This window comes from Atractosteus spatula, chromosome 3 (genome assembly GCF_055471065.1).
Source record: "Atractosteus spatula isolate fAtrSpa1 chromosome 3, fAtrSpa1.hap1, whole genome shotgun sequence".
Lineage (NCBI taxonomy): Eukaryota > Metazoa > Chordata > Actinopteri > Semionotiformes > Lepisosteidae > Atractosteus > Atractosteus spatula.
Window position 1 is genome coordinate 42,893,421 of NC_142708.1, and position 22,887 is coordinate 42,916,307.

The window sequence follows — 22,887 nt, forward strand, 5'->3', positions numbered from 1 at the left end:
TTTGGGCTCAAATGAAATGAGCTGGTCCACTGGTCCTTAGTCTTCCTAGAAAAATTAGACAAAGTAATCAGTAGTCTTGAACCAAAAGGTTAAGGAATGCCAGAGGCTCCTAACAGCACAATAAAGCATAATGGAGAAGCTGATACTGTAGCAGTCAGCCTGCTAGTCTTCATTAAAATAATGAACACTTTTGATGTTTAAAGCCAGTGCATGCCAATCAGAGTTACATCTACACAGAAATGTTGGCAGAATATTTGCTACTTAAAGCTGCAAAAATCAGCTGAGATTTAACACATCAACTGAATGAAAGCAGATTGGTAGAGGATAGCTAACAAGCAGTCACAATGCCCTCTCTGCTAATGACTAAGCCAGTAGTTCCATCAGGATAACAACCTACCTGCAGACAGTTCTACCAAGTTATAATACCTGTTGATGGAATCAATTTTCCAACCATGATCAAGCAATCATAGCACTCATCCGTCTGCCATTCTAGCAGAAGGGCGACACATCTAACATTCAGTGCCCTGCTGCTTGGGAGTTTCTCCCAGTGAGAGGGACACAAATTCCCTCCTGATTTTTTTACATCCCGATCCCACCTCTCCATGAAAACACAATATTAATCTGCAATATACTGCTGCTTCTGGCAATATTTAAATTTCCTCAAAGTCAGTACTCTTCAAAAACGGAAAAGCTGTCAATAAAATTGTAAGAAAAATGCATTTTTCCCCAATTTCCTTCATCCTTTCAATTGCCATTAATTGACAGTTCACGCAGCTCCAATCTTGAAGCCCAAATAACAGTAAGGTATATGATACCTAATATATTGAGGATACATCAAGAGGCATAAATAACTGCACCAAAAGGAACATCTAAAATGTCTGTCCAGCGTTTATATTGAGATTTACAGTTTAAACTATGACAGCTCTTCAAAGATTAACACCACTCACATTTTTAAAATCACTTTTGATACACAGTAGTACACAGTCCTTAGATGGCCAAAAGTTTTGTATTCATTATGATGAGCAGATACGTTTCTGTCATTTTGTTAAGAAGGTACAAACCATGTAAAATCTCCCAAGACATCAATATTCAGCTGACTCCTTCCCAAAACTGAAACAATTCTCCTTATGTGTAGGACTATTAGCTGCCAGATGCTCCTTTGACTGTTCGAGCACTTTTCTTGCAAAGAAAAAAAAACATGAAAGGCAAAGGAAAATTTCTGAGCACTTCAAAGTGTGAGACTTCGCTGAAACAAGATGCTGCCTGTCTGACGTCTCTGTACATGGAGTGCCTTGAAGTCGGCTGAAGGTAGGCAAGCTTGAACAGATACCCAAAAGCCTTCACACACAAGACGAAACCTGTTGCTTTACTCCTTATACAAAATAAGTGTTAAAAAAACAAAGTAAATATTTTAATAGTAGCTTACTGCAGCTCTTTATTTTTATAATATTGCTTTAAGTCCACAGCAATATAATACATATTGTATAATGGTATACATTTTGCAACACTGTATGTTTAGATATGCAAAACATCTCCCTTTAAAATGCAGTCATTATTTATTCACTAGATACTAACTGATCAAAATGTAACTGCCATCTGAGTAGAGGATGTAGGGTGTTTTTATCATTATTAACTACAGTATGTGTATCTCTGTTTAGAGTCTGAGCTGAAGCATTTCTTGTCTTTTATTTACTTTTCTGAACAAATGTAATATCTACTTGCTTCTGTACATAACTTTTATATGACATTTTACCTACATCTATGGTAGGTAATATACTGTCGATGTTACAGTGGTAATTGGCAATAGTACACAAGCTAAAAAGGAACAACTACAGGTTAAAAATAAACCGAGAAGTAGAACAAAAAAAACATTGTTTTGACTATAAAGCTTTCTTCAGGTGTGAAGAAATATAATATCACTGTGGATATAAAGTATGTATCTTTTTTACATATGCGTAAGCTTATTCAGTTATATTAGTCATATTAACTGATACAATTACAGTATTACTTTTATTAACTATTATTGAGAATACATTTTGAACAATGGCCTGCATACCTAAGAACTATAGCAACCTTTCAGGAATCTTTTTATACACAGCGGCTGTCTGCTCCACTGTGAAAGAAACTGAAGGAGCTAACCAACTGCACTACTGAATTAAGTCAACCTGGATCAGCTTTGAACAGTTCAAACAGCAGGAACTCAGGCTTCCTGGGGGGGGGGGGGGGACTATTCAATCACTATAATTTACAGGTTGTTGGAAACAACTAAACAGAGGTTAAGGCCTTCTTAAGAACCAAACACCTCACGTAATCCCAGACATAACTAATACCACACCGAGTAGAGACATTTAGACCATGAATGCACTTCTTTGAGAAGCGTAACCAAGACCAGACAACATCACAAAGGGATTTACATGAAAATAAATGATTATTCTTGGTTTTCAAAGCAATTGAGACACCTTTCAATAAATATTTCTATTGACTTCCCCCCCATAGAGAATTAAGTTACATACAAACTCATGAAGGTTGTTTTGATTTTCACAATTTATAGGCTTAGGGACTGATCTAATTAATGACATTAAGATGTTACTCCAGTTTCATCTAAAAATATGAAATTCTAAATAGAACAGTTTAATGCATTATAATATGCAAGATTGTATGCATCTGAAATCCTAGGAAGGAAGTAAAATCTCTCAGGTTTCTCAGGGCTCAGTCTGTCTCAGGTTCAAAATCAGCCCAGGCAATACTACCTTTTAGCCACAGTAACTGTTCCCACAACATGGCTTTAGACCAGCCTCATGTTGTTGGCTGTTTTGCTTCCTCACATACATATGGCCCTTTCAATGAGAAGTGACAAGATTATTACATTACTAAAGTGCATCCTCCAGTGGATTATTGTTACTCTGAGCCTGTCTGATTCACAGGCAATGGGATTACCTTGTGCAGAACAAAGGCTTCTTGTGACAGCAGATGGTAGATAAAACTGAAGGAACAAAAGGAGAACAGAGTGAATCACAACTCAGGCCGTCATGTTAGGCTCCAAGTGATAACTCCAGACCCTCTTCTTCTTTGTTTTTTTTATTGAGACACTCATACAGACTACAAATAAATCAGTTTTGCAGACAAGGATTCTTATAAGGAGCATTACATAAATTATAAAAGAAAGTCCACAGCCGGCTGCTCTCTGATTTGAAAAGGCCCAAGGTCCCTGCAGGGGACAAGGACGTGTCAACTATAGCATGTGTTTTTCTGCTTTCAGCCACACTTCCTGAAGTGTGCTCCTAGTGCAGCAGATGAGAACTTTATTCACTTTTCCTTTGATGGCAATTGGTTTATTTCAGGTTATTGAACTATACATTCCCATTTACTGGGGAGTCTGTAGATAGTACTTGTTACAATTTATTGCAACTCTTTAGTCTGCAAATAATTGAAAAAAGAAACTTCCTAACACTGAAAAGAATCAGAAACAAACATCATACTTTAATTACATATTTTTTTTCATTTAATTACGATCAGTACACAAAAACACAAGTCTGTTTTTCCTCATGCCATAAACAAAAGCCACCATTTTACACATAATACAAATGTATTAGAAGATTTCTTATTAAGTTGTGTGCTGAACTTCAAGACATTTTCAAATGCTGAAACCTCATGCGTGTATTTCAGTCTGGAGCTCAAATGTGCCACTACAGTCTAAACAGCTTGTACACTTAATGCATTCCACAAACTCACGTCTGCTGTACCCCAGACTTTAATGTACTTTCTGGGTCCATGTAGTTAATCACGACCTTTACAAAACACCAGTCAAAATGTATATCCCCCTTACTTAGGAATTGGGAATACTTGTACATTTGAGAATAAATCCTCAAATCTTCTCACTAGCCTGTCGCCATTAATAGAAGAATAACACACAGTAACCACATTTGGAAAAGTAAAAAATATCAGAGCAGGAAGACAGAGAAAATGCTACTTCATAGGATCTGAAAACAGCCTTGGTTGCATGAGAGCTAAATCTATGCATGCTTATGTTATCAAAGTCAATTCATGTGGAATGTGGAACACATTGAAGGTGTAATTCCACTACATAAATTACATACTGTAAATGACCAGAAAAAAACTCTTCCTCAAAAACCAACTGAATAGTGCAAAAAGCACAAAAACTTACATTTATGTGTCCTACAGTGCATCATTTGCCTGTAAAAAATACGTGGCCTGCAATCAGACCTCTCGAAATAGTGATCTGGGGACTCCTAAGTGACTGAGGTGATAAAGGCGCTTGCCTGAGCACAGGCTGAGCCCTAAGATTGTGAGTCTTCGTCATGTCGACTGAGTACTGGGTACTGGGTAGGGTGGGATTTGTCAGCCACATCTTCCTAGGCTCTCAGCTAGTCAGTGACCCCCGCTGCTGCCTCACGGGGACCTGTAGGCTTTAACTGGATTTTACTAGGCTCTGTAACACCAGCAACAACAAGCTAAAGAATGTACCTTCCAGAAAGAAAATCAGTGATGGAAGTTGGCATAATTATTATGCAACACATTAAAAATATATATATATATGGATAAATACGATCAAGATACCATACAATTTACAGATAGACCATATGTATATGAAGATAATTCCAGATAGAAAACATGTGCGAGTTAAGTCACAGTTTGTAGATAAATGTACACTATGAAATGATAAACATATGCTATCCAACAAATTTAGACCTGTGTGACACAGATTCCAGAAGTCAATAACACATGGCATCATCTGGGCAGACAGGAACTAAGCGTTGTACAAGTTTCACTGTTGCCATTCATGACAGTAAATACATTTTTCTACTATGTGTTCATGTATCATTATACCCATACTCTAGGTACTGAGTATTTCAGCATTGTTTCACAATGTCGGGTTGGGAACGGTATTTCCTGTTTGAGCAGCACAGTGTATCTTGCTGTTGCTCTGTGAAATTCGTAAACCTGTACACAACAGAAAACTGTTCCAAGAGCTTGCAGATCAAGTACAGTCATGTTTAATAAATAAAAAGAAACAAATTTCCCCTGGGCGGATGGCACCCTGGTACAGAAACTCCTTGTATAAACACAAAATTTTGCTCAAATTAATCTCACGTGACTATGTCTCACTTTCTTTTAGTCATAAGACTAAACTTTAAAATATTTCAAAGGTAAAACATTGTATGACAATCTGTTTCAATATACATTTGTATATTTTAATTAATTTAAGTTAGAAGACAAAAAACAGTGATGAAATTAATCATACCATACAGATTATACAACAAATATTTTATATTTACTATTATATTTCAAATTCTTTATTTCATTAATGTTTTTAAGCACCTATTTTCCATATTAGTTGCAGATCCTGAAAAGGAAAATCATTACTGGCACCAAATATTCCAAAGCTCAAACTGTATTAAAAACACTAGACACTCACAATATAGGATATGAATTATTATTACAGCAAAACAAAGTATTTGGTGCAATAAGAATCAGAAGATTCTCAGAGTCTTATAAAGAGACCCGACTCACAAGAGCAAGATCGCTCTTTCAAGCTCTCATTTCTGTCTCAGATTTAGATGGGAAAACAATTGGTATCTTTTAGTGAAATGTCATAATACAGCTGTATTATTTAAGTTAATGTTAACTAAATGATATATATCAGCATCTGGTGAATCTTCTATCACTGAAGTCCTCATGCTGGCACACTCATCCTAGCTTAGCCATCAATAAAGAGCAGTGCTGATCACTGCCATGTTAACTTGGGCCTGTGTGAGCAACTATCTAGTACTGGCTCGGGGATAAATAAGGATTAATGTGTCAACCTGTAATACACTACCTGAAAGAGAAGAACAATGCTTTTTTCTTATGTTAATAACAGATCCAGGGATAACTCAGAAAAGGCTAGAGGGTTTGCAGAAACAGAACCGCAAAAAAACAGTAATAAGAGTTTGACTTATTTACATACAGGCTTTTAACTGTGTGCAAAACCTGTTTTCATTTAGGAGCTCAAAGGTTAAGGTAAATTGAAATAAAGGGAGTTGTTATCATTTACTGTGGTCTTGCTAATGTGGCTGTAAAGCCCTTAAAGAAAATGACCTTTTCATTAAGTAAAAGAAATAATAAAAAGCAACGCACTAAATGCTAAGCCAGTGGTTCTCAAACTGTGGTACGCCAGATGACCCTGGAAATTTGTTGTGTGCACTAAAAAAATGGGAATTAAAAATTGAATAATTACAAATTAGGTAAATTTTTTATCTGTAAGTTAATTAATGGGTTTCAGAAATCTTGAGACGGTTCATATTTTCTATTTTAATCAAATTAGTTATGTGTCAAATACGCAGCCTACGTATTTAGCTACGTCGACCAAGGCGCGCTAATACTTGATTGTTCATACTCCTCTTCAGCTTTCAGACACAGTTTAGCGCCACATTCGCCGACAGAACAAGTGATCGAAAATGAATACCTGGCAAAAATCAAGTATTATGTCATGGCTGAAAGGAATAGACGCCAAGAGTACTGACGCCACGTCCGATAGATCATGCACTCCAGTTGAGAACGAGGAGGATTATACATCGGCCACTAGGGTTACCATATTTGAACATCAAAAAAAGAGAACACCCTGAGAAACTTTCCTATTGCCTTATCTGCGAAGGGAGTCGGGATGAAGTAGGTTTTCAAAATATCCCCCGTTTTAGTTTCATTGGTAAAGTAACGTTGATGATGTTTAACTGTGTGAAATGCATAAGTCCCCTGTGCTGCAATAAAAGTATTCCGTTTTGCTGTCAGATTTTACAAAATAATCTGTTAATTTGGTTGACGAACTCTGTCCTCGAATTGCCTTTTTGTGTCTGAAACAAAATAGGGAGCCTTTCGAGGGAATGCTTCTGCACTGCACAGACTGGGTAAAGACTATACTGACGCCCGATTTCGCTCTCTCATACACGTACAGGACGAAAACTCAACGACGACGTACAAGTAATTCGCGAAGCGAACTAGATAAGTTAAGAAATTCTCTTTCCATCTTTAAAATGTGTTAATTATTCTTCATGGTGAAAATAATGGTGTCGAAATCCCCGACATTTTTGGATATTTTAAAATTCCCTGCAGAGGGAGATAATAGGATCATAATAGAGGTCATGTCCGGGAAAATGGGACATACAGTACGTTACCATACGATAGAGACGTAATGGTAACCCTATCGGCCACCGACACTAGCTCTGCTGCTGAACCTGACACAGACAGCACTGCTAGTCGTAAAACAGCTACAAGGCATTCCGATCCAAATTATCTATGTGCTCAGTGCTATTTTTATTATATCTCTGTGTGTGCCTGCGCGCTCATGTTGGTCAGTGAGATTTTCTGTGGTTCCTATGAAATGACTTTGATGCTTTGGTTTGATCAGGGGTGGTACTTGGTCCAAAAAGTTTGAGAAACACTGTGCTAAGCAATCACTCCAAAAAATAACTACTTACTCAAATACTCTTGTATTTAATACAGTTAGCACTTAAACGCAGATAAAGCTTAATAAAACTTTTATCAAAGAAGAAAGATATCAATGTGAATCCACAAAACAAAAGAACAAGGTACAGCAGATTAAGAGAATTACCCCAGTATTTCTAAAGTGAACAGTATTAAATCTACTTCTTACAATTTATTAATCATTTTCTCATGCAAGAAACAATCCAAATATTCAGATCTTCCATTAAAAAATAGTATTAACTGGAAGTAAGATAAAAAGTAAAAGCAATTATAATCCATTTTAAATAGAAAACAGGTACCTGTATATCTAACAAGTGTTTTCTATGTACACAAGAAAAGCACAAACATTTGTTCAAACAGAAAAATTCCTCAGGATATCAGAGAGATTAATCACCTGAACTTGAGTGATATCACTCAACAAAGAAACTTCCTGATTGTACTGTTATATAAACTAGCAGAGACGTATCCCTCCTTGTAAATGGTATTAATGACACACAAAAGTTAGGAAACTTTTGAAAGCAATTCACTGCCACCATACAGTTTGCATATATAGCATGGCATATTATTTCAGACATGGACCTCAAGATAAAAAAAGACAAGGAACTAAAGTTGCAACACAATGTCAATAATGTCAATATTCTACATCAAGGTATCATATATCATACTTGATACTATGATAGCTACATCAAGCTATCATATATCATACTTTTGTGTATTCTGAATTATTGCAGAGAAGAAACAAAGTTTTCTAATTCAAGTCATGCACCTGCCGAGCAAATGAAACTAGCAAAATTACTATTTTTGTCATATTATTTTAAACCTGGATATACTTCTACATTGTCAAAAAAGTCTCTTTGATCACTCTACATTTTTATACATTCCTTGAAATCCTGACTCAAATCTGATCATTCCAGATGGTTTGTTAATTGTTAAAGGGTGTTGATCTTATGATTAGTAATAATGTTTGACTGCTGATGGAAGATTTGAGAAAGAGGCAGCAGCCAAGTGTGTTAAGCAGTTGTCCTTTCCTTGTTATAATCACTAATATCACTGAAATTGATGCAGTCTGTGTCCACTTTCTTTTTTTCTGAAAGTTGCATCTTTCTGCAGCCAATTAAGTGTTTTTCCATTCTCTGAATTCCAAAGAACAAAAAATATATGAAATCTTTTAGCCATTAAAATCCTTTTGTTTTACCTAAACATATATTAATGATGGATATTAATAATCCTGTGTGAACAAACTTTGCTTTACCAACTTAGAAACATATATACTTAATAACCATCCCATATTACAATATTAGTTATAACACTTTGAAAACTGCATGCATATTGTTATAAAAAGGAATATGAAAGTTACAAAACCACCTTTCATTCACATGCTGTCACTTGAACAAAAGTTTCCTAACAGGACTTCTAGCCTTCATGCCATTTTAATTTTTTGATAAAATGTTCAAGAATAATAAGGTATATTGACATTCTAATATAAATATTTTAATACAGTTTATGTTAAAGATGCAGCTTTTCAAATTAAACGTCTGATACATATATTTTTTTGTTTTGCAGCATTTTTACTGATATCTAAACAACACATTAGTCTATCACTGCTTTGTATCAACATCAAATTTAACTGGAATACAAGGTTTTGTCTCTGATTTAGGCCAATCTGTTGAACTACTGCATCAATTGAAAAGCTGCTGGTTTTCACAAAAGTTATCCTGTTCTATTGCAGAAACACAACTGCCAGGCCCTGCAGTTCTTCCTTACTCATCCGTATGTTTTTGGCTTCTGAGCATGTAGAAAAAAAGTCAACCTGCAGGCAACAAAACTGTGTAATAGTCACCAGCCACTAATACTAAGATTTAATGGGCAGCAAGTACTATCTTGTGTTGCAGAATATGCGTTTATATTCTAAATGATTCAGGAAAAACACTGAAACAATTATTAAAATAAAACAGACCAAATAACATCTGAGGGTGAAACACTAGACCAGTGACTGCAATGCTGGTTGCTCCTAGTTCTATTATTTCTAAGGTACATTGGCATTTGGTTTGAACTTGGATTTATGGGCGAAGTATTATACTGAGCTATTGTAGAGTGCTGATGTTTGATGGTACCACGATGTAAGACCCCGACAATCCCAAAAAGATTGAAGCAAAAAATGTGACTAGCTGGAGAATACATGTAGTGTCCAAACAAGCTTATCACCACCATCCTTTTATTAATACCTAAGAATCAATCACCCACGTACAAACAAATGAAAAGGAGACCCAGCTATGATAGATCAGTGGACTTGTCCTGCTGTTTTCTGGAATCCTGTTCAGACAGGTACCCTGTTCCAAAATGGGATGCTGGCACAAGTTCGGTTATGATTTCAAAAGGCTGTGTAACAAAGACCTTCACTGGGGTGGACTAAAAAAGTTTGGAACTCTGTTAAGTAATCACAAATGTTAATAAAAAAAACAAGCACTTAAGGAAACTTAAAGATCCACTGAAAAGAAAAAAATACTCATCAGGTAAGGAAACTCAAAACATGTCCCATTAAAATGTAGTACACGTCCCATCTGGAAGAGCTCATATTATTGATTGGGCTAAACAGAAGAACTGTCAGAAGTATCACTGCACACTGAAAAGGTACCCTCCGATATAGATCCCCACAATCAATAACAAAGAGAAATAACTGGCAGATGGCCCCAATTTCTGAATAACAAGAACTCGGTTAATGAAAAGATTCTCTACCTTCACTGGGAGCCAGCACAACCAAACAGGAACAAAACTACAGCAGATGGCTACAAGATTTAGTGACTGCCTGTCAGTTGCCTTTAATCACAAAAGTGTTAATAATGCACTGAGGACTCATGAAGTATGTGGTTGATATTTGGTAACTATGCCCGCAGGAGCTTTGTGCCGCACTCATAGCTACCGTTATTAATTTTATGGGCAGAGTTCATATTACGCAGAGTGACATCTCAGCACTTGCATGCTCCAGTTTCATTTAACTAAGTTGCTTCTATTGGCAAGATACATTTGTTTTAATTCTTACTCAAATGCTGATGCACTTATTAAAGTAAGCAACATCAGTAAGATCTTCATGAAGAGATCCGGTAGGAATTCCTAACATACTCCTGCATTAAAGGGATACTGGGTGATGTATTATAACATTTAGAATATTGAAATATCTTATTACAATACATATCTTGCTTTGCAGAAGTATTTATGACCCTTTATGATCCTTGCACAGTTGCACGTTTTGTTGCATTGAAGTGTGCAGTCATGACACTTTGGAATAGCAATTATTTGCTACAGTACATACATACTCCACACATTTAAAGCAAAAAAATCAATACATAATATGAAAGAAAAATAGAAATGTCAATTGCATTAAGAAGTAATATGCAAAAGAATACCGACCCTTTAAAAACATTTTTAAACGACGCAGGATTACAAATGATATCTTTTGCCAATCAGTATTTTTATTGCAAGCTCACATGCTCAAGCTCAAATTTTTAAAGATTTTGTTAAAGATATCTGCTGACAAATTTTGTTTTTATAAATTTTAGCTTGAGCACGTGGGTTTGCAAGAAAAATACTGATTGGCAAAAGATGTGTACCATTTGTAACACAGCATCATTTGAAAACTTTTAAAGTGTCTGAAGACTTTTGCAAGGCAGTGTATGTTAGACCAAGACCAAATCATGTTAGAAAGGACAAGAAATGGAGTGCCAGTTTAGTGCTTCTCCATTTTGTACCACTAAGGGGCTAAATATTCAAGTAGTGAGAAAAACAGTGAAATGCAGGATTATGCTATAATGTACTCTTAAAATAACAGATAGAGCACACCGGCCCATGTCTTTTAAAAAACTTTTTAATAGGGTCTCCACCATTCCCCAAAATATTAAACTGCCTGTTATTATTCACATTCTGAAAAGGGAACAAACTTACACAAGCTTTTCAGCTCCTTGAAAGGACAGACTACAAAGTTTAAGTGAGTAAAGCTCTAAAGGATATATCCACACTATTCTGGAGAACCATAGAACATATTTTGAAAGCTCCCAGGAAACCCCTGGCCTCAGGTCTCCAGGAATAGAACAACCAGAACAAACACAGGAGAGAATTTATTTGCACAAACTTCAGCTGAAATAATACTGGGGCCCAGGGACTATTGCACAACCGCTTCATGCCTGAACTCCTGGAGGCCTCACTGTCACCAGATGAGAATGAAAATAGCTGCACATTAGACTATGACAGCTGGCCAATGCTCTCCAGAGGAACCATTGGAGAGGTCCAAATGTCACACACCTGCCTGCTCCAGAGATTAAAATCATTCTGGGGAGTGAAGGCAGATTGAAACAGTCCCTTCTCCCAAGTTAGCGTGTTGTATTACATCCAAAAGAAATCAGTCAAAATGAAAAACAAAACAACCTTATAAAATGGATTTTGCGATGGAGAATGGCCTCGTCTCATCTGCATAGTTGCTTAATTGCCCTGTAGTACAAGTTTCATTCCATTATTGCCATAACAGGCAGTCTCAGATCCTTTCCATGCAGTTCCATACATTTTTTCAAATAAGTAAACTTAATGTTCTCGTTTTGCTCATCCTTTCTCTTGTCAATGCCCTACAAAAAAAAACACAATGACAGAATATTATAACTTCTAGAATAATTCAATATCCTGTAAAACATACTACAGTAGCTGAAAACCTCATTCACCTCATGAATGCCTGAAATGCTGAGACCAATGACAAATTTTTACATTTTGCTTTAAATCACTTAAGACAGTGCTGTTCCCTTTAGGGAAACCAGGATAAGATATAACGTCTGGAAAAAATGTTGTCAGTTTCAATGACAGCTCAAAGTTTAGATGACACAACATATACCTAATCAAAAGAACAGACCGATTCCATAGAGGCACTTCCGGAGCTATGCTTAAACAAGCAGTAAACTTTGGAACGTGGCTTTCTTCTTGCAAAACACCCTCTATTTTCACTCATGCTCAGTTCTCTCCCAACACAGAAATGACTGCTTAACAAAAAGAAAAAAACTGACAGTATTTAGTATAATTTTATTTGACCACAGTTAAACATCCTGAAAAATATTCAGTGCACCAGAACAAACTCAACGGTGCTGACAGCAGCATCTGACCACATTCACTCTAAAACTAGAGGTGCAAAGTGAAAAGGCAGACAAATTTATTTAGATTAAAAAATATTTTTTTCATAAAATAAGGCTAATTAATATGGCGGAGTATGCAGAAAAACAATTCAAGAAAAAACATTCATGGCAACATGGTCATTTTTTCTCACTCTTAGACAGCATAACAAAAGTTTTTTTTTTGGCATGGCCAGTATAAATATGATTGCTATGATGATACTATCTGAATCTTCAATTTCACACTCATACATCCATACTATAGTGTACACGACAGGTCTGCCAGGCTGAGGCTAGACAGTGGAGACCATCTGTGCCCTGTTTACACTGGGAATGTGGACCTAAACTGCTTTAAGTAATGACAATGCATCTAAGATTATTTTTCGTAGTGCAGGGTTCCTAAGCTGTGCCACTTACAAGCTTGCTGCCGTCATTTTGACAACCCTGAAATGAAAGATACTACTACTCACCGGAAATACCTCTCAGATTAATAAAAATATACCATTGTTTCCAAACACAAATATAAAGACATTCTTCCAGTCATTCTGCAAAGGCCAGTTCACATTGAAATGGAACATGGTCCATTTAAAAAGCCTGAAGTACTCAAATAATCAAATAATAACAGTTCAATATCCATTCTTTTCAAAAATGCCTTCTCTTTGTGTTGAGGGTCTTCCTCTGTCTTGGGGGAGGGGGCGTTGCTGCTGTGTGAGCCAGCCCGAGGTCAGTTTGCGTTTACACTGTAGTTACAGTTGATCTTAATGATCACTCAGGGTCTCTGGGTGCAATGATTCAGCCCTCAGCCAACCCACATCTGTGCAAAAAGCAACCAGTGGAAATGCAGACTTGGTCAATTAAATCAATTACTGTTGTAATCAGCCCTGATTACCACTGTTTCCACAACTTTAGGTACCTTTAAGTCCTATAGGACTGTAGCTCTAGAAGGGAAAAATTGTCATTAGCATTTTAATGCTGTATTTTTTGGTTTTGGACCTTTTATCGTAAAGTAGTGGACATCACATATCACAAATCTGCGGTGGATTATGGAGAAATGTCATGAACATCAGAAAAACATCTACATTTGTTTCATCGACTACAGTAAGGCATTCGACTGCATCGAACACGATAAGCTATGGAAGGCCCTGCAAGAACTGGGAGTGCCAGCACACTTCATCCAGCTGATAAGATCCTTTTATAAAGACCAAGAAGCAACTGTTCGAACACAACATGGAGACACCGAATGGTTCAAAATCGAAAAAGGTGTACGACAAGGCTGTATTCTGTCCCCTTTTCTTTTCAATCTTTACACAGAAATGATCATGAGGAAATTAGATCTGGAAGAATCGGAAATCGGTATGAAGATTGGAGGCTGAAATATTAATAATCTCCGCTATGCTGATGATATAACATTACTGGCGGAAATGGAAGATGGCCTGATATACCTCATATTAAGAATCAAAAAGGAAAGTGAAAAGATGGGTCTCCACCTCAACATCAAAAAGACAAAGATCATGACAACAGCTGGAAATGGAGCAGTCAAAATAACCATCAATAGTGAAGAGATCGAATGCGTCAAGGTTTTCTGCTTCCTGGGATCCACGATCGACCAAACTGGAGACTGCGGCCCTGAAATCAGGCAACTAATTGCTTTAGGCTGTAGTGGGATGCTGAGCATGCACCAAATCTGGAAGAGCAAAGACATCAGCCTCACAACCAAATGCAAAATGGTCCATGCTATTGTGTTCCCCATATCAACGTATGGGTGTGAAAGCTGGACCCTGAAAAAAGCTGACCGAAAGAGGATGGATGCTTTCGAGCTATGGTGCTGGAGAAGACTGTTACGGATACCATGGACAGCAAGGGTCACCAATAAAGAGGTTCTGGAGCGCATCAAGCCAGAAATTTAGTTTGAGGGAAACATCACCAGACTCCAGCTCACTTATTTTGGTCACGTGATGCGATCAGATTCATTGGAGAAAGCAATGATGCTTGGAATGGTCAGTGGAACAAGAAGACGAGGCCGCCAAAGAACGCAGTGGCTCAACGCCATCAAAAAGTACACTGGCTTAGGCATAGAACAGCTGAAAGGGAAAGTCCAAGACCGGAAAGCATGGCGAGAGATGGCCTATAGAATCGCCGAGAGTCGGAACCGACTGACCGGATAACATCATCATCATCAGTGGACATCAAGTTCAATATTTTTACTGTTTCCTATATCATATTGTATAAATAACAAAGGGGTAAAGAAACATTGTTTTATGTTTTCACATATGTTTTCCATTAATCTTAACATTATTATGCACAACAACTGTGTATGCCTATAACAAGGATATAGCCTCTTTGAGCTGCAGCTGGGTGAATGAGCTGAATGAGCCTAACAACCCACTGCATTAATGCCAACTGGCCACAACAATAGGTTTCTCTTTCTGGAAATGGAAGGCAACATGATAAAAATACATGGGATCCTTCTCTAAATATAAATGCAGACATTTGAGCTGTAGATAATGTGGTATCCAAGGAATGAAAACGTATATGTATATATATATACGTCTTGGTCAAAGAAATTCTAAGAATAAGGAATAAAAGGTGAAAAAGTACTGTGAACAAAAGAGAATTAAATCCAATGTGTTAAGAAGATAAAATATGGAGCACCACAGTTGGAGACTTACAAATATCTGCTGCAGAGCAAGAGTTCAGGTTTAGGAATCATAAAATGCCATAATTAAACCTCAAAAACACAGTACCGGAGTGCTGTGAAGCAGCACTTCTCAAGGAGGACTTATATTTCCAAATGAACTGCTCTAATTATTTGCAGAACTATACATGCCGATTCTGGATTTTCAAGGATTGCTGTACTTAATGACAGCTGATGGTTAAACCTAAGAAGTTAGATTCAAATGCCTGCTCATAATCTACAAATACTTCAAAAAGAAATAAATCAAGGCCTAAAAACACAAGGGTGTTTGACTATCCAAATGCTTAGATAGTCAAATGCTTAGCTCAGTGGTTCTCAAACTGTGGTACGCGTACCGGCAGTGGTACGTGGAGTGCCGCCAAGTGGTACGCCAAATGACCCTGGAACTGTGTCGTGTGCGCAGAAAAATCGGGACGGGTTTTCATATTTTGTATTTTAATACATGTCGAATACGCAGCCTACGTACTACGATACAGTGCGCGCTAATAGTTCAGTGGACACAAGAGATACTCTGTAATTCTATACCACTCTATAGGAATGCCTGCTACGGATGCAAATGACCAATTGTATTTAAAAAAAGCTACTGTATCTCCAGCAAATAGGGAGAAAGGAGAATGTGCGTGATTTTGGAACAATGCTAACGTTGTAAACACAGGAATGCATAGAAATACGTGCTACGAACGCAGGTAATCTTGTGAGCACACGAATGCGTGATAACAGAAAAATATTTCAGAACTGTTCTAATTTGAGAAAAATACACCGAGCGTCTCTGTGTTTCGCTCCCATGCGCATGAAATAAAAACTTTAAATAAATACGGAAATAAAAACGGAAATGCGGAAAAATGCAAGCTTGCGGATTGCTAAAGCAGGTAAGCTACACTATTTTTGAAGAACCTTATTTACCGTTGGCAAAAGAGCTGACACGTATTATGTGTAGAGAAAAAGCTGCTAAACAGCTCGACCAGCTGCCCCCCTCCCCCTGAAAGACACAGTCATTCATAGAATTATTGAAATGAAGGATTATATCAAAAGTACACTGATAGAGCGCGTTAAGATGAGCAGATGTTTTTCACTGCAATTAGATGAGTCTGTAGTCGATTTGGCCAATTTGCTCGTTTACGTTAGATACGAGTTTGAGGGCATGTCCCATGAAGACTTTCTGTTCTGTAAACCGCTACCAACAGGAACTACAGGAGAGCACATATTTCAGCTTCTGAATGAATTTATCGAAGAGAATGGCCTCGACTGGATAAAATGCGTCGGAGTTTGTACAGACGGTGCTAGAGCAATGACAAGCCGACATAACGGTGTAGTTGCACGAATTAGATTGGTTGCTCCAGAAATTAATGTTCGCATTACAACATCCACCGCGAGATCTTTGCCGTCAAGAAAATGCCTGATGATTTAATATGTTAGACTCCGTTGTGAATTGTATCAAGGCTCGAAAAATTAATTCACATCTGCTTTGCTCAACTAAACAGGCTCACCCCTCTCACTGAAATGGTGATTTTTTATTAGTTGTTGTTAATGTTTTTTTTCTGTAAAACACTTTGAGAAGCCACCTTTAAAGGCGCTATATCAAATTCAGTTTATTATTATAATATTTATTATATGTATGTGTGAGTGTGTGCATGCGCGCTCATGTTGGTCATTGAGAATTTCTGGGGTTCCTATGAGAAGATGACTTGTAGGTGGTACTTGGATGCTTTGGTTGGATTAGGGGTGGTACTTGGTCCAAAAAGTTTGAGAACCACTGGCTTAGCTCACTGAAGCATTTACAACAAGGGCTGGAATGATGACTGAGGACTGAAGTTGCTCATTCCTCAGGTAAAGGATGCATCTGCTTGATGTTAAGTAAATTGAGAAGAGTCATGAAGTGTTAAATTACACAATTAGTTTAATTAAGTAAACGAGCTCTGAACCAAAGTCAGAGGACACCTGAACCCTCTAGGAACATAATCTGAGGTGTCATACTGCCCTTAAGGCTTTATGACATTGGAAACTGACATATCAACTAAGAACATTAGGAAAGATTAGACACAGGTGGTGGAATATTTGCATCTTGATTGCATAAGGTCCAGTGGCTTACCACTTGACCCTTAGGTTATTAGCTTTATTGTTTTCTACTTAGATTTCATTTTATTTCAATATTTTATTTCATTAGATAAGTGATTATTTCTTTATTTTTAATATTATTTGGGTAAACTTCTTTAAATAATGAACATCAAAAATAGGAATAATTTAGAAATACAAATCTCAACAACTTTAGGTGGCCAAAATCAACTTATCTTGACATTTCAGCAGTGCTAAAAAGGATGAGTCGCAACAGTTTAAAAGTATGACATACTCAAATTATCAATCACTTAACATGTAGCTTTTCCTACGTTCTCAAGCTGAAAAATCAGTCTGGTCAAGAAATCACCTTGATCTTTACAGCTTACTGTATTCTGATCACAGGGAAGTATGTGGCCATAACACAGGGGAGTGTTCAAATAACCTCAATACCTATTCATTAAGATGAAAAAGAAAACTGGTATTTCCAGCATAAAGGGGGCAAGGAAGTTGTGATGGTGAAATGTATTACCCGTCACCTTCTTTTGACTAGAAAAATATCATCACATGATAGTTTGTACATTTTTTGTACCACATGCTCAAATGACCATTGTAGTTTTAAAGGACATATGAATCATCCAAGACAGTGTTTTGCCTTCCTGGCGAGGTGTTACAGGATATCTGTCAAAGCAATAGGAAGTCACAAGGCATGATGGACACAGGAAACAAAATATCAGAGCAGTGAACTAGAGGATGGACAAGAGAAAATAATTAATTTCTCAAAAGCAATGTAATAAACCTTTGCACGGCTATTAAGTTTAGAAAGTATCAGGAACTTAAGAAGGGTTACAGATAAGAGACCCTATAGTTTCTTAAATGATCAAAGAGATTCTGATTCGAAAGCTTGTTTAGAAAGCTTACTAAATAAATGTTTAGTTTTCATTAATACAATGTGTCTGACGTATTTTGTAAGGCACAAACTCTAAACATAGTAATAGCAAACTAACAAGGATCACAAGGGGCAGTAGTCACTTCACATTTGGAGTTCAGTTGTGAACTCTGGACATTGTCCTCTCACGCACATCTACTAATCCTAGAAAATCCAATAAGTTATAAGTATACTCACTGACATTTCTTTGCTAGGCCATGTGTTTTCTAATACACTGCCACTAATCCTCTATAAAAACAAAACCAAGAATGAACAGCTAGGGTGACATGTCAAAGATACTGTAAAATGAGGATTTCAGATGTCCAGAGAAACTAAATGCTTCTGCCTGGTTCTGCCTGGTTCATACAAACCCTACAACAGGATACAGATTCATTTATTCCCTCACACTGAACTATGGTGTAAACCCCACAGGCTAGCAAGGTATTGGAAACTCAGTCCACAGACAGCATAAGCTACTTTATTCTCAGGTCAGTTGTTGGGGAGAATAAAGGTTTCTAACTGGAGCCCTAGAAAAGTGACAGTCTGCCTTGACAAAAATTGCCTCGCTATCTAGGCCTTCTTGCTTAGCAAAAGTTGGAATTAGTAAACCTTCTTTGGGAGGCACGGTGGCGCAGTGGTTATCATTGCTGCCTCACAGCACTGAGGCCCTGGGTTCAGTTACCGGGGTGCTATCTGTGTGCAGTTTGTATGTTCTTAGATTATGTATTTGTGTGGGTTTCTTCCAGGTGCTCTGGAATCCTCTCACAGTCCAAAGACATACTGGAAGGTTAACTGACTTCTGGGAAAACTGGCCCTGATGTGAGTGTGTGTACATCTGCATTTGTGTCTGTCTGGCCTGCGATGGAGAGCAGTTAGAAAACGGACTGATTTATACTTTGGAATTGTTCCAGACACCTGCTTGGATTTGAGAGAGTATACCACATTGTGGAAGTGAATTTAAAACTGAGAACAGGGGGTACTATTTTATCCAGACAGTTGTGGGAGTATGGAACAAGCTATGTTAGCTAAGTTAAAAGTTTGGCTTCTTTCAAGAAATGACTAAATGAGATCCTTGGATCAGTATTAACTGCCTAACAGGCCAAATAGTCCAAATGGCCTCCTCTCATTTTTAACTTATATTCTCATTTAATATAGTACCACCTCATTAATAAACTGCATTGTGCATTTAATTAACATAATAAGAACCCAATGGAACACAAGAAAGCCAGCAACCCCTTGCAAACATTACTATTAAAATGATTTAAGGATTTTTAATGCTGAATGTAAAATGAGATATATCACTAATTATAAGGCAGGTTTTTCAACTGTAGACAAGCAAACAAAGGATGAAACAGCCTGAGGAAACCAGTTGTCCCCTTTCCTCCACTGTGCCCTCGTTAAATCCATATTATTTCAGCTTATCTGGTATTTTTTTATTCTTTCCATGAATGCAGTTAATTTGCAACACTTTCACGTGCTGTGGTTTGTGAATTCTATTTATAATTAAGCTAAACTGTTTTGATTGTAAAATTAAGTGTAACAAAATAATCAATGTACAGACTGACTTATCTCCCATTGTCTCTCGGAGACGTGCTGGCTAATAGCTGTTTTGAGCAAATCCTTTGGTACGCAACAGTATATTTTAAACTTTAGACTGAAATTTCCACAAATTAATTTGAATTCTGTAAATGAACATGTGTTGACCAATTATGCTTCTAGAGAAGCGGTTCAGCAGTTTCGGGTAGATCGGAATTTATATTTTGGGAAACTCTAGGTCGGGAATGTTGACTGCATTCCCCATTACCAGCACTTCCTGTAACCTGTAGTACAATATACACCGAATATAATCCAAATGCATCAGAGGACCTTAACGTTAATTCCAATATTCATGTTATCATGATACTATATATGTTATATAAGGCAATCTAAACTAAGAACCTTAAAACGCGCAAAAAAAAGCATTCGTGTATATTAGCGGGAGTTCATACCATCCTACATTCATTAGATATTCCAATACAGGTTACTTAGATACCTCATTCGTGTAACATAAGAAATTAATCAAGTGCTTCTATCAGAATGTAATGGGTGCTGTCACACTGCGTTTAATCATCTTTGATCACTAATAATCATCACTAATAATGATCATTATCAAACAGTACCGATCGTTATATTAACTTTATAGGTAGTTGATAATGTTGCTCCTGACTAAAGCAGAAATTTAAATTAGCACACTCTACTAGCTAGCGAAGACACTTCAACGTAACTAAGCAAAACACGGTTTTTCTGCGATTACTCGGCACCAGGTGTCTCCAACCCAGATCTGGAGCAACGCAATCCAGTTACTACAGATTTGGAACTCGGAATCTGTAACTTCTGTGACAAATTAGGCCAACTAAGTTAGTCGAGGTAGGAAGGCTACTTATATTTTGGGCCCAATTCATTTCTATATTTCTTTATTTAAATCGGATTAGTTAAGCAAATTAATGATTTAATGGTGATCTGTAAAACCAGCTGAACTGGGAGCACATCTAGGGATACGATACCTGAAAACTGCCACATCTTCAATGTATCAAATATTAAGCTGATACAATATATCTTAATACATAACAGCAAACAAAAACTGAAGTCAGTGACGCGGCAAAGTACACAACACTGAAGCCACGCATCACAGCTTTGGTGAGAAAATCCGGGTATTCGTACATCTGTCACACAGACATTTTTGTCTGAATTCAGATTTCGGTTCCACACTGCAGAGACACACTCACCCGACTGAACCAGATGCTGAGTTGAGTCTGTGAAAGCACAGAGAAGTAAAACCTTTGGGAACTCGGCTGGATGTGAAAGGGCTCTTCCTCACTTCTGAGAGGGCAGAGCAGCCTCCGGGGCCAGCCAGTTAAAAAATACATGATTAGAAATTAATTCCCACTCGACAGTCCGGTGGATGAAGTTAATGCCTTTAATTTCCCGGCTTCGACAAATGGAATTCGTCCCAGCGACACATTAACAGTTTGCGCTCCCTCTTGTGTGTTGTTTCCAGTCCAGCCGCACTAGAAAACCTAGACATGAAGGCTGGGAGCTTTTCGCCCGTATGAAAAATTGTTCATTCACGCTAATAAACAATCCCAAGTCTCGGTACCATCCGCAGTCAGACCTCCGAGTCAGTGATGTGTCGCATTCCCATACCCGAACAACTCCACCTTTCTTTCACAGCAATTGTTGTTATCGTATCTGAAGAAGCATCCGATATTGCCCACTACTCCTCTCTCAGCCGCCATCTTCAGCTTTCCTACTCAGCTTCCACCTGATTTGCTCTCCCTGAAGCGGCCTCTCCGCCTACAGTGAAGTTTTGCTGCGTAAGGGGAAGTTCAGTCGTGTCGTCATAGGTACAGCTGCGGCCATGAACCACCCACCAGTGACGGCCTGGCGCCCCCTGGCTTTCGCATAATATGGCTTTCTCTCCAGAGAAAGCCATATTTCCTCACAGACCAGGATTACACTCAATGGGACAAACACCCCACAGAAACTCTGCACATGGAGATCTGTAGAAAAAACACCTAACAACTGGTGCAGGGCCGAATTAGGCCAGTACCCACTATTGATAAACATACAGAAAATAGTATTAAAGTATTGGCTACACCTAAAAAACAGCTACCTAAAATTCCTACCACCACAAAGCCCTGCTGATCCAAGAGCTGAGCCAAAACAGAGCCCCCTGAGCCAGCTTGTCCTGAGGCTCACTGACACAAGCCACACCGACACCAGCCAGCCTCAGGACAGCACTGCTAGAGCACCACAACTCAGACCCAAGCATATCACAGCACAGATCAAACAGCAATATCTCACACACTGGGACACACACACACAAACACAACATAAACTGGAATGCTACAGAACCCTAAACAGACAATACACACTAGCCTAATAGTTGACCAAGATAAGAAACAGCAAAATGAAACAAAGTACAGGCTCAGTGACCACAGCCTGGCCATATAAACTGGGCAACACAGGCAGACCTGACTGCCCAGAGAGGACAGGCTGTGCTCCCACTACCAGCGGGGAGAAATAGAGACAGAGGTGCACTTCCTACTGCACTGTGACAGATTAGTCTGCACTGGGATTAGAGAAACATTCTTCCCTAAATTCAGAAATCTAATCCCAGAGTTCCCACACCTGCCAGAATCACAATGGGTCCCAATCCTACTGGGAGAGGGAGGAGGGAACTCAATTGAACTGGCAGCATACACAGTATGTACAGCTACAGAGCTGTGTGTCCGAATAGGTTGTTAGCAGTACTGGGGCTCCATAGGGGACTGTCCTTGCTCCATTCCTGTTCACCTTTTACACCTCTGACTTCAGGTACAACTCTGAGGCATATCATCTGCAGATGTTTTCAGATAACTCTGCAATTGTGGGGTGTATTAGAGAGGGGAGGGAGGAGGAATATAGGAGCTTGATTATACCAACTTTGAGGAGTGGGCGGAGCAGTGGCTCTGTGGCTAAAGATCTGTTCCTGTGGCTGGAAGGTTGCCGGTTCAAATCTTGCAGTCGGCAAGTAGGAGGAATCCTACTCCGTTGGGCCCCTGAGC

The 22,887-nt window shown here is 38.1% G+C and overlaps 1 protein-coding gene across 2 annotated transcripts in view; it reads right to left on the minus strand.

Annotated features, from left to right (window-relative positions):
• The window catches only part of ric1 (RIC1 homolog, RAB6A GEF complex partner 1), a 128,993-nt gene extending 107,404 nt beyond the window's left edge, over positions 1-21,589 (minus strand). For both annotated transcript variants that reach the window (XM_088912301.1, XM_088912300.1), the window contains exon 1: positions 21,067-21,589. In XM_088912301.1, coding sequence (XP_088768427.1) covers positions 21,067-21,207 — 141 coding nt within the window. In that variant the 5' untranslated portion in view covers positions 21,208-21,589. The remainder of the gene's footprint in view (positions 1-21,066) is intronic.
• Positions 21,590-22,887: the final 1,298 nt, after the last annotated feature.